The sequence below is a fragment of the Aythya ferina genome, assembly GCF_964211825.1.
Source record: "Aythya ferina genome assembly, chromosome: 15".
Taxonomy (NCBI): domain Eukaryota; kingdom Metazoa; phylum Chordata; class Aves; order Anseriformes; family Anatidae; genus Aythya; species Aythya ferina.
Genome location: NC_140314.1, coordinates 8,060,518 through 8,073,307, shown reverse-complemented (window position 1 = coordinate 8,073,307; position 12,790 = coordinate 8,060,518). Strand labels below are relative to the sequence as shown.

Genomic DNA, 12,790 nt, shown 5'->3' with positions numbered 1-12,790 from the left:
ATTTGGCTGTTTTGCAACACGAATATCTTCTTGCTAATTCAAGATGATGCTGGCAAGAAGACAATCTCAATTAAGCAACAGTTGTGATAACTACAGTTTCTCTGTGTACAACTCAGATGGTTTTTTATGCATGCCCTTTAAAGTTAAATAAATTACTTGTGCTGTTTGGGAAGCATTAAAAACAGCTATTTTATGTGGAAAGAGATTATGCAGTTACACATAGCAGGAAAATGAATTACTAAAATGTACAAGACTACCTCCAAAACTGCAGCTATGTCATGTTTTTAAAACAGCCAGAAATTTAAAGTCTCCAATATACTTCCAAACTCAGTGGAGCCATTACATTTTATAGTGCCATTATCAATGGATTATGTGACACTATGATACTACCAGTTAGTTTTTCCCTACGTTCACTTTAAAAATATATATATTTATATAAAATCAACAAATTGAAATTCAATTTTACATATGCTAGTCTACTGGGTATACCAATATACTATGCACTTTAATAATATCAGATATAAACACTAATAGTTCATGCAAAATAAACTTGCCTTCACCACCCTTTTCTTGTAGTATCTTGCGTTGTGCTCTTCAGAGCCCATGGTCCAAGTTCATTAACCTGCAAATCTCTCCTTTACTTCATCTGTCTGCACAGATCCTTGTATCTGTAGAGCTCAATGAAACCAGCACCTCAAAGACACCAACCCTGGACAGTCTGATAGGTTAAAAAATAAATAAATAAATCATACTTTATGAAAGTAATCTTTGCCTTATAATACCAGCATGCTCCAAATTAAATATTCAATTTATTTAATTGCCTTTAAAAAATAATCATGAATTTTTTAATGCTCAGTTTTACAATACTCCTATTTTGGCACCAACAAAAACTAGTCATTAAAGCAGTCAGGAGAAACACGAACTTTTGGTAATTTCTGACTGTAATTTGCAGTGTTAAGAATTCTATGTAGCAAAAGCCTGGGAAATCACTGAAGCTTCAGGCTTGCATGTAACACCATTATAACGGCCCTGGAAAGCAGCCAGTGCAAACGGTAGTGCAGCACACCTAACCGAGCCCTTCCTAATCCCAGTACAAGTGCTGGGATACCATATGGGGCACAGATCTTTCTGAAAACCCAGCAGATTTTCTAAGCAATAGTTTCTCACGTGGCACACCTCCCCAAACAGGTTTGCCAGGTGGCCACCCACACACCCAAGGAGGCAGCAGGACTAGGTGGAAATGTGGGAACAAGCAACTAGAAACAGAGAAGAAGGCAGGACAGCTTCTTTCGACAACATGTTGATTATGCCAACCAAAGCGTTTCACGCCTGCAGCTCCACTACATTGTGGAGCCAATTGTGGCTGTGCAGCCACAATTCACCCAAGACTGCCTTCATAGCCTCCAACAGCAGAAAGCCCTCTAGCTGTGGATGATTTTCTCTCTATAATATAAACACGCGTGCATTTCTGGTACATCACGTCATGAGTTGTAGCTCAGAGGCAAGGCAGTCACCGTGCATCTCCTGGCCTGGCCTGTGGCACCCCGAGGGCTGAGCAAGCCCCTGAGCACCACACATCTCTGAGGGAAGAATTGTGTGGCCATCGCTGATATGCTCATTTTCTGTCCTTAATTCCAGCACAGGAAAAAAAAAAAAAAAAAAACACCCTCAAGGATACAAGTTGTGTCCTAAGGGCAAACCCCACCCAGAAACCCTGGGGATGCCCAGCCCCGCGTTGCTGAGGCAGGATGCTGGGACCGACCGCGAAGGGCAACTTGAGGGGACACCAAAGTGCACAAACCAGGAAATAAAAAGCAAATTAATTCCCCCAAACCCCCGGGCGGTGTGCGGAAGCCTGTCCAACCCTTTCCTCGCTGAAATCCTCTATGGTGCCTGTGCCACACGAGGGGGAAGCCCTGGCCCCCCTCCAGCCTCCGGCCCTGCCCGCCGCTCCGCCGGCCCCCGCGGGGAGGAGACAGCGGCGGAGGCGGCGGCAGCAGCGGTTCCCTCAGCCCCGGCAGGCCGGGCCCGGGCTTAGGGCCGAGGGGGGCTGCGGCCCAGCGGGCAGCCGCCTCAGGTGAGGGGGAGGCCATCTCCGGCTCGGCGGAGGGCGGGCAGGGAGCGGCGCCGCCCCGCTCCGACCCACCCGGCCTCCGGGGCTGCGGCCGCGGGCAGCCTAGACCCCACCGCCCCGGCTCGGCCGGGCAACGGCCTCCGCCCCCGCCCGGTGTCTCCGTGCCGAGGAGCGGAGCCCGGCGGGGAGGCCCCGCGCTGTGCCCCGGAGCCGCGGGTGGCGGCGGCTTGGGCCTGGCCCCGCCGCAGCCTGCGTTCGCCCCGGGCCCCGTTTTGAGGGCGGCGAGGAGCGGCGGCGGGGCTCGGCGCTGTGAGGAGCCGGGCGAGGCGCGATGGGTCTTCGCTCACCCCGGCTTCAAAGCCCGAGAGGAGGCCGGGGATGGTGGTGTGCAAGGGGCAGCAACTGTCTCGGCCCCGCAGCTGGGCGGCGCCGGCTGAAATTCGTGAGCCTGGGGGGCTCGGGTGGCGCGCACCTGCGGGCGTCTGTGCTGAGCTGCACTGGGAACGAGGGACGAAGCGATTTGGTATTAAAATCCTGTGTAAACAGAAGGAAGGACCATCTATAAAACAGTCTAATTTAGTATTAAATAATATATGTGTGTGCAATATATATTACAAAAGTACAAAAACACAGTGTGTATACATATGTATATATAGCATATATATAAATACGTAATTTTGACACGATGAATATTTAGATTTAAAATAAGGAAAACACGTCTCTTAATCTTCCACTGATAATGGTTTCCCTAACAATGGATTCAGAGAGGTACCAGATTTCAGAGGTGGGAACAAAAAGACTTTTGATGTGATGTTGCGTTAAAATTGTCATAACTGTGGTCAGTGTTTGAAAATATTTTGCCTTTACATGCTGAGTTTTGAAACTCTACAGGGTGTGGTTTCAATTCTAAATACCAGGCTACTCACACAAACAGCTCTCGTTCAAGTAAGTATTAGAAGTTATCAGCACTAGTAGTAATAATTGTCTATACAGATAGAATTGACTTTTTACTGGTGATTCAGTACCCTCGTGGTTAAATACAGGGTCAATGTTGTAAAGGAAGAAGGTGAGAATTATCTTTTATCTCCATATTTGTCTCAGAGTTTGGGAGTTTCAGAAGCATTTTCAGGGAGGAGCACCCTGCACTAGGTTTACTTTTGTAAAAGTGACATTTTAAACTCTATGGATGACCTTAATGTCTGAAATCTACATTCGCTGTTTTTGCAAGAGAAAAATTTGTTTTCTGGAACCATCTGCATGAGCCTGTTACTAATTTTACCTTACTTTTAAGGAAGGTTGGATGGCTGAGTAAGAAGTGGTTGTTCAGAAGATTCACAACTGTCACTGGGGAGTACAACATGTCTAAAGAAATGCAAGAGCTGCAGAAGCAATGGCACTCTGTGGTGGAGTCCATCCACAGCAACTCAAATGTGGGTCTGAATTAAAATTTTATAAAACATTTTATAAAATAATTTATAATATACTCCTTTTGTAATTCTTGGACTATCACACCCCAATTTATTTAAATGCAATTTCAAAACTTTGGTTTTATGGAGAATATTGGCACTCCCTGTTTTAAAGTGAACACTGAGGAGCCTACAAGAAGGGCCGGCTTCCCACACCTTCCATAATTAACAAAAAGGGACATCTGTTCTGCATTTCTCTGATTTACTGTCATAACCGTTTGAGACAGAATAGTGGCATTGTAGTGAAATGGTCATGCTACTATAAAATAATCTAGTATACATATTTCCCTAGAGGAAGAGAAATGTCTCTTCTACAGTAAAATTGTAGTGTATAGGTGTAACAGCTTCTACAAAAAGATTTTTTTTTCTGCTTGTAACATTATAATTATATTATATTGGGTGAGCAATTGGCTAACGGGCAGGGCCCAAAGGGTTATGGTAAATGGGGCTGCGTCAGGCTGGCGGGTGGTCACCAGTGGGGTCCCTCAAGGCTCCATTTTAGGGCCGGTACTTTTCAATATTTTTATAAACGATCTGGATGTAGGAATAGAAGGTATTTTGAGCAAGTTTGCTGATGACACCAAACTTGGAGGAGTTGTGGACTCGAATGAGGGCGTAAAGGCCTTGCAGAGGGATCTGGACAGGTTGGAGAGCTGGGCGATCACCAACCGCATGAAGTTCAATAAGAGCAAGTGCCGGGTCCTGCACCTGGGACGGGGAAACCCTGGCTGCACGTACAGACTGGGCAATGAGACGCTGGAGAGCAGCCTAGAAGAGAGGGATCTGGGGGTCGTGGTAGACAGCAAGTTGAATATGAGCCAGCAGTGTGCCCTGGCAGCCAGGAGGGCCAACCGTGTCCTGGGGTGCATCAAGCACGGCATCGCTAGTAGGTCAAGGGAGGTGATTGTCCTGCTCTACACTGCACTGGTGCGGCCTCACCTCGAGTACTGTGTGCAGTTCTGGGCACCACAGTATAAAAAGGACATGAAACTGTTGGAGAGTGTCCAGAGGAGGGCTACAAAGTTGGTGAAAGGCCTGGAGGGGAAGACGTACGAAGAACGGCTGAGGTCACTGGGCCTGTTCAGCCTGGAGAAGAGGAGGCTGAGGGGAGACCTCATCACAGTCTACAACTTCCTTGTAAGGGGTTGTTGAGAGGCAGGAAACCTTTTCTCCATTAACATCAGTGACAGGACCCGCGGGAACAGGGTTAAGCTGAGGCAGGGGAAATTTAGGCTTGACATCAGGAGGGGGTTCTTCACAGAGAGGGTGGTTGCACACTGGAACAGGCTCCCCAGGGAAGTGGTCACTGCACCGAGCCTGTCTGAATTTAAGAAGAGATTGGACTGTGCACTTAGTCACATGGTCTGAACTTTTGGGTAGACCTGTGCGGTGTCAAGAGTTGGACTTGATGATCCTTAAGGGTCCCTTCCAACTCAGGATATTCTATGATTCTATGATTATAATTATATTTCTAACAACTTTGTGATCCAGACAAGCCTCTACTGTCTAGATCAAAATCATAGCTCTTCAGATCCTACTGAAATCTGTGCTGCTAACCCGTGATTTGTTTTTTTGTTTTAGTAACATTTTTTTAAATTTGTGCAAGAACGGAACTGGGAAGTCCAAGAGAAACATGTCAGCCCTTGTTAGGAGTGTATTTGCTATGCACTTACCTATATTTGCAATAGGTCCTTATCCCTGTGAAATTTAGAGGCAATGGTTGCCCTCTATTCAAGCTGCAGACTTAGAAAAAGATGCTACACATATTTTTCACTAAAGTAGCTATGACCTTTTAAAGTTACCTGTGATGAGATAAAATCAAAATATGAAATATTTTTCTTTTGTCCACAGGTTGTTGCATTTATGAACTCTCGTGTTGGCCTATATTTAGATGACCACCCTTTTATTGCCTTATCACTCCTGATGTTTGTTGCAGTGTCTGCTATTCCTGTTGCATTTTTCCTGATTTTTATTGTTACGACAGCCATAATGGCTTGTATCGGTGTGATAGTCATGGAAGGTACTGTATGCAAGTATGCATTTCTTTACATTTTCCCTTTTAAGACATGACAACTTTTCCTTTTTCTCTTCTTCCTTTTGGAATTACCAGTTCGTGTGTTTGAAGATTAGCAGTAGTGAAACTCTTAATACAAGATTAATCTGATTAACTGTAGTTTATACAGGGGAAATCCTATTTCCCTGTCTAATCTCAACCACCTGGATATAGCTAAACCAGTTATCTTGACCATGCATAGCTCTAGTATATGGTCTTTTACAGAAGACAATTTTGCAGTGTTTTTGTTTTTGTGTGTGTGTGTGTTTTGTTTTGTTTTTTTGTTTTGTTTTGTTTTTATGTGGTATTATATTATATGCCAGGCATTAAAACTTTCTGAAGTATGATTTCTTCTAGATATTCTGTGTATCTCTGGCAAAGTATGACACCGACAATTTCTTTGCCCCTTCACCTCCAAAGTGAAAGTTCTTCATGGGCTACTTGGAGGTGTAGGACAGGCTTTAGCATAGCATAAGATATTAACAAAGTGTGCAGTATATAGAGATATATAATCACTCCAGATCATTGGGATTGGTGCAGGCAGAGCTTGAGAAAACATTTTGGTCTGATTTCGGCAGACCTTCCTTCCCCTTCACATAAATAATCTTAGAAACAGTGGTTCTCTTTCAGAGTGCTGTCTGGGGATTTCCTATTATAATAGCTAAGAGCCTCAGTCTATCCATCAAGTGGCTGATAATAGTAGACCATTTTGTGAATGGTTTGAATTTGGGATTGTGGTAGAATGTGTGCTCTTCTAATTTACTTAAATATAAACTTGTTTAAATAACAACCTTGATTTTCTTTTATTAGGTGTTGTAATATCCATAGGTGGCATAGCCCTCCTTTGCGTGCTGTGTGGCCTGGGTGCCCTTTCACTTGGAGTTTCTGGAGTACTGAGTGTTTGTTACATCATTCTTTCAACTCTGGTCAACTACTGGTATGCTTCAAGGTAATAATTAATGTCTTGATCCATTGTCTGACTTCAGATTACAACTGCACTATTACTTTGGTTACTTCATTTACTTTAACAGTTAGCCACTTGATTTGTTTAATGAATGCTTCTTGAATGCTAGAGCACCTTTGGCTATGTTGTTGATTTAATATTCAACATAAATGGCTGGTTATCAATATATATTTTGATGAGATTTAATACGTAGCCTCTCCAGTAAAAGGAAGTAAGTCTTTAAATGTGCATGTGCTAACACAATATAATTGTAGCATCAAACAATAAAGTACAATTTTTTCTCAGAATAAATAATGCTTTAAACGTCATTAAAACACGCTTTGAAGCTTGCCTAGAGGATGAAGCTTTTGCTCAGGTATGCCACAAAGTTCTTTCCATATGATGTAGTACCCAGCTATCTCAGCTTACCTGCATTCATAGAATGATAGACCAAAATTACTTGTAGCCTTAGGATAAGTAGATGGGTAGTTAAAAGCAAGCGTGTGGCTATAACAGAAATGACACGCTTTGCTGGGTGCTGTACGTGTGCTGATTGCCAGTCATGTCTCCTTGTGCTCCCAGAAGTTGAGGCTTGGTGGCCGGCTTTAGTCAGCATTGCCTTAGCCATGCTTTTACTAAGCATGTGGCTAAAGGTAAGAGGCAATAGCAGATTATGCTGGAGTGCCATCTATTGCTCACTTAAGCATCTACAAGGGAATTAATGACAATAATTCCTAAGCATAGGGAAGGGCAAGAAAAATTATAGCTGCTCTGTCCTAGATTTCCTAAGTTTGCTCCATCACAGCAGTGCTTCCCACACACTTCTCAAGGCCACACAGAACTGCCTGTGGAGCCCATGATGCCTTCAATAAGGCAAGACCATGGTGCAAGTCCCCGTGTGTTTGACTTTGTTCTCCTCCAGGAGAACCACTTACCACTCCTCCAGGGCATGCTGCCAGGTCCATAACATTGCCAACTATCTCCAGAAAAGACTTCTCTTTTCTATAGCATATGTTAATACACAGTCCAACCTACAAACCAGTCATACAACCTTGATGTAACACAGACAGCATCTGGAAGATTGCTCTTTCCATGTTCCTGTGCCTTTTGAGAGAACTCTGGTAGACCAGCAGTGAATGTTGCAGAAGTCTCAGATAGGTCTGTCTCATGTTGCTCAGCTTTTAGGCTAAAGTTAAAAGACAATAATCTTATGAAAGAACAGGCTGTAAAACTGTTCTTTTCTCTTGTATACAGAGGTGAGATAAGAAAGCAAGAAGCTAATGGAAGTTTTTCACAGAAGAATCCTTCTGTCACGGACCTTTCTGCCAACAAAGGAAAGAACGAATAAGTGGAATTCTCCCCATTTCCTTCATATGCACTTAAGTGTACTATTCTGACCTTTGCAATGTAATTGTTTACCTGGTGAGCGTTCAACCTCTGTGCACTCCTTATGGGAAGTGGAAAAAAAAGAATATGCATCTTATACTGTCACTGTAAAACTAATAGTAAGAATACCTATTAAGAAGTGCATTGTAATATTAAGTCTATGTGCATGATGAGATGTTCCAAAGGATTTGGTAAAGGGATGTAATAATAACAGCCAATAGTAAGTTGGTGACAATTAGGTGAAAGGGGTAGGTGGGTATTTGACTTCCCATTTGTTACTGGAGTTTTAGATGTACTATCTTTTGAAATTTGTATGCAGCCATGGGCCATTTTGATACATAAGTGACAAAGCTCAGAACATCAAATGTTTTTGAATGTTGAAAAACATTTTTAAGCCTTAACAGCCTTTGTTAAAATACTGTGAGCATGCCATGCTGATGCTTTATATTTTAAGAGGAAAATTGAGTTACAACATACCTTAACTCGTGGTATAAGCTTTTATATACCTTCAAATGTTGCATTTTTATGAAGGAGTGTTTTCCTTGTTCTCATTGCCTTGTCACATCAATGGTATGCAATTTGGTCTTGCATTTTGTTATATTATTTTGCGTATTTAAATTGCCTTTTTTTGCTTCTCATTTGTAACCTTGTACTTTATTTAAACTTTACCCATTTTTGCAAATGCTATAATATTTTTAAGCATTAAGAAAGTGTCTAACTATATTAGTTTAATAAAGTGTTGTTTGTTTAACCAAGTTGTCTTATGGTATTCTATTTATGGTAAAAGTTTTCCTTTCAAGCTAAAACCTACTAGGTAGGTAACACTTTTCTCAGATACTTCCAAGTTTTATCTCAGACTTATTTTTTTAATTTCTAGGTGATGACAATATTCAAGTGGCAGGAGGAAAAAAAACAAAACAAAACAAAACAGGAGTGTGCTTTCTCTGTTGTTCTTTGTAAAAAAAAGCTAGTGCTGTGGCATTGTTTATATAACAAACACCTTGGAGAAATCCATTTAAAAGAAGGAACAAAGGTTTCATATGAATATATGCGCACAGTTTTTTTACTTTGCTGTTATTTCCACTTGATCAAATCTGCAGTGGTAGTCAATTACAATAGAACTTTACCAGTTTACAGCAGATGAGGATTGGTGTGCAAAATAATGGAAAGACATACTAACAACTGTGTGGTACTGCCCAGGGGTAAGACTGCACATCAGAGCTGTAGGTAATACAACCCAAACGCACATTCCCAGTGCACATACAGGACTGCAAAAAAACTGAAGGATACCAGTGTTTGCAAATTAAGAGACTCCAACAAGGTTGTATGCTGGCAGAACTGAGGTAAAAAGAGGTGTTCTGCAGTGTGTGGTAAATGGTATGCATTAGCCCTTGTGCAAATGGACTGGTACCTGCTAAGAGCTGTGAAGTACTGAAATAAGAACTATTTCTAAGTGCTAGAAATCCTTATGGCTAGCGAAAAAATGAACCTTGGAATAGCATTCTAATCATTATATAACCCTTCCTGCCTCTCACTAGACTGCTGTCCCCAATCATCAGAATATAGTTTGAGTCTAATCCTACTTTCCAAACGTCTAGACAGTAATGCCTTCAATCTAGGACTTTAGTGGCTGTTATAAGCAAACTAATTGTTATGAAGGAAATAAGACAGAGATCAATGTGACTTGATTATAGCAGTCACCACCTCAATTATTTAATGGCTCCAGTGTTCTGCCTTTATAACATACCAAATTATTGTAATTTTAAGTACACCTTGAAAATCAATCACTTGTTTATCTCCTATTTTCTTCCATCAGTCTGCCTAAAATGAAACATACAACTTTATTACTACGCTATGCTTAAGACCTCAAAATGAATTGAAATGAAGAAAACACTTCACAGGAGGGAAATAATGATGCTGTTTATCAGCTGCACTGCAACTGATTAGGTATAGCCAGAAAATAGCTGATTTCCACATACATGCTCACACAGCTTGTACCTTTTTACTTTTGGAAAGATTGTGTTTGACGGTCTAAAGAGATTAACCCCATTCTCCACTTGCAAGTCTTGCCACAAACTAAATTTTAGGCACTTTAGCTTAACATGGTTCTTTGGAGAATAACATTAAGTTATACTCAATTATCCCCCTAAAAGCTCTCTATTCTTACTACCCATCATTTTATTAGTGGATTTTATTTACTTCCAGTCCTCATTTGCTTCTCCAGAGCACAAGTCCAGTGCTTTGTCTCTCAGTGGATCTTGATTACTGCCTTCAACACTAAAATGAAATTCTGCTCTCCCTGCAATTGCATTTCCAGCACTCCACTGACAGCCTGGTGACAGGCACTTTGACTCATTACATCCTGATACGAGTTTTGCCTGGTGGTGGTGCAGGGAGCACAGGAGCAGCTTTTTAACCCACATTAACAGCAGCTTCTGATTCTTAGAGTATTAGCTTTCTGAGCAGCTCCACAGACCTCCAAGGAATCAGCAACCTTTATTCTTTTAATACGAAACACTAACATCTTCAAGCTGCTGGTAGGGGCCAATTTTTACTGAAGAATGGATTATAAAACAAAACACATAGAGAGCTTGAACATCTGTATCCCCAACAGCTCCAAGGTTGTTCAAAACTTTTCTATGTCTGGTAAGTGCAATAAACAGGTAAGCAGAAAATATATAAATTGTAATAGCTATAAGTTAATATAATATAATAGCTATAAGGGGAATAAAAGTCAGTTGAGATGGTTTTGAAAGCCTGAATAGAGATACTAATGTCCATACAGTTGAACATATGCATCAGGTAATGCATGTATTCATAAAGCATGTTTTATACGCGTACATTTGAAGAGATGTACACACAATTATGGAATGACAAACCAGTGTTCTTTCATTCTATTGTTTATATGTTCATTCATATGAAGGGAGGAGTGGGTGTATGCACATTTGATTATACACATCTGATTCAGGCTGTACAATTGTGAAAGCTGCTGAGAAAGCGCCTGCGTGGTTAAACACAACTGCATACACAAAGCACATCCTCTCCTTACACGTGCCTAAGAAATCCATTACTGTTTTTATTCTGATCACTCATTGTCTGTCAGAAGCCAGAATATCTAGAAGGCAGGTCCTCAGCTGTGGCCCTGGCACATCTGACTTTTTTCTTGCCTGCAATTATCTCTGCAGGTGACCTCTCCAGGATGAGCTATGGCAGCTTTATCATGCCCACCCTGTTTGGCATTATCTGCTTGTTGGGTGTTATCGGTAACAGCTTGGTTATCTGCACAGTCTTTAAGAAATCCGGCCCTATGAGTAGCGTCCCAGATATCTTCATCATCAATCTCTCCATGGTAGACCTACTCTTCCTCCTGGGCATGCCCTTCCTGATCCACCAGCTGCTGGGAAATGGAGCCTGGCACTTTGGGGAGATGATGTGCACAGTCATCACGGCCCTGGATGCTAACAGCCAGTTCACCAGCACCTACATTCTCACTGCTATGTCCATCGACCGCTACCTGGCCACTGTCTACCCATTCACCTCTACTCGCTTCAGGAAGCCCCCTGTGGCAATCATTGTCATCTGTGTGCTCTGGGCCCTTTCCTTCCTCAGTATTACACCTGTGTGGATGTATGCTCAGCTCATCCCTCTGCCAGGAGGGCTGATAGGTTGTGGGATATGCTTGCCAGACCCCCAGAAGGACATTTACTGGTACACTCTCTATCAGTTCTTCCTGGCCTTTGCCATCCCTTTTGCCCTTATCACGGCAGCTTACAGGAAGATCTTGCTGAAGATGTCCAGGTCTTCAGAAGCACTGATGAGCCAAAGAAGCACAAGAGCTGCTCGAACCAAGAAATTGACCCATACAGCAATTGCTATTTGTGCAGCTTTCTTCATTTGTTGGGCACCTTTCCACTTCCTACAACTGGCTCAGCTTGCCATTACTCACCCTACCCTGCCTTTCCACTATGCCTACAATGTGGCCATCAGCCTGGGTTATGCCAACAGTTGTCTGAATCCCTTCATCTACATCCTGCTGGGACAGAATTTTCCAATGCGGCTTGGGGTCCCTGTAACACCAGCAGCTGCAGGACATGCCACTCCAAAGGGGATCAAAAACTTTAATGGGGATGCAAGTGGATCAGGGCAGCCACTACTGCATTTGGTGTCTGTCTCTGGCAGGTAACAAGTCATGCAGCAATAAGGATATGTCCCCACTAGCCAGTCATTTTCCTCCTTTCCTGAGGAAACACAAAGTCAGGAGTAGGCAAATTAAGCACAACACTACCCTATGGGATGTATCTTTACCTTGCTTAGAGACAAAGTAAAGGCAGCACTGAGGCAACAAGTATACTCCAGCTCAGAGACTAGCCACACTATTTCCTTCTACATCTTAATATTGATTTTCATTATGCAATTCATTCTGTCATCAGCACTTATCAGGAGCCAAAGCTGTGAAGTCTCAATTGCCAGCAGCTAGAAGTAGAACATAGCACAGTTTCTCTCCTGACCTTAATGTGTTTATCAGCTGCTCCTTTCAAGGCTTCTCAACACATCCTTTTAATAAGAGCTACTTTCAGTACTGCACCATCACCACAGTAGCATGGTTTCAAAAGGAGATATACTGAAGCAATAGAACTAGGTCAGTGTAGACTATGTATTTTTAATGGAGACAGAAGTCATCCCTCAAATGATGAGTTTGTGTTGTTGGTTTTAAAGTTATTTAACATACCTGTGAAGTTAAGAACTCTGCATTATGCAAAATAATCTTTATTACAATGGTCCCTTTTGCTCTTGAAAAAATTTAGAGCAATGTCACACTGTGTTTAGCATGTGAAGTTTATCACATGATAAACTTCAGGAGCAGAGAA

At 42.3% G+C, this 12,790-nt stretch overlaps 3 protein-coding genes across 11 annotated transcripts in view; 2 read left to right on the top strand and 1 right to left on the bottom strand.

Annotated features, from left to right (window-relative positions):
* Positions 1–2,488, bottom strand: part of DNAH3 (dynein axonemal heavy chain 3) — a 66,437-nt gene extending 63,949 nt beyond the window's left edge. For 3 of the 7 annotated variants that reach the window (XR_014698171.1, XM_084536632.1, XM_084536638.1), the window contains exons 1-2: positions 2,422–2,488; positions 555–718 (exon numbers count right to left, since the gene is read on the bottom strand). The gene's annotated coding sequence lies outside the window, so the exon portion shown is untranslated. Of the gene's footprint in view, positions 1–554; positions 719–1,801; positions 1,955–2,146; positions 2,280–2,421 lie in introns of those variants that run through there. The other 4 variants (XM_084536635.1, XM_084536634.1, XM_084536633.1 and 1 more) reach the window with 4 other exon arrangements.
* LDAF1 (lipid droplet assembly factor 1) lies at positions 1,869–8,673 on the top strand (the record flags this gene model as incomplete). 3 transcript variants are annotated; one of them, XM_084536723.1, is made up of 6 exons in its annotated part: positions 2,266–2,597; positions 2,966–3,019; positions 3,370–3,504; positions 5,392–5,560; positions 6,404–6,542; positions 7,791–8,673. In XM_084536723.1, 6 exons carry the CDS (start codon positions 2,406–2,408, stop codon positions 7,882–7,884), a joined length of 783 nt encoding a protein of 260 aa, XP_084392849.1. In that variant the 3' UTR covers positions 7,885–8,673. The 3 variants fall into 3 exon arrangements, with proteins under 3 accessions (XP_084392850.1, XP_084392849.1, XP_084392851.1); XM_084536725.1 differs by lacking the exon at positions 2,266–2,597 and adding an exon at positions 2,814–2,858; XM_084536724.1 differs by lacking the exons at positions 2,266–2,597; positions 2,966–3,019 and adding an exon at positions 1,869–2,077 and having other exon boundaries at positions 3,366–3,504.
* Positions 8,674–11,121: 2,448 nt separating this feature from the next.
* On the top strand, positions 11,122–12,105 carry MCHR1 (melanin concentrating hormone receptor 1; the record flags this gene model as incomplete). Its single annotated transcript, XM_084537505.1, has 1 exon — positions 11,122–12,105. The coding sequence occupies one exon, from the start codon at positions 11,122–11,124 to the stop codon at positions 12,103–12,105; it is 984 nt and encodes a 327-aa protein (XP_084393631.1).
* Between the last annotated feature and the right edge of the window lie 685 nt (positions 12,106–12,790).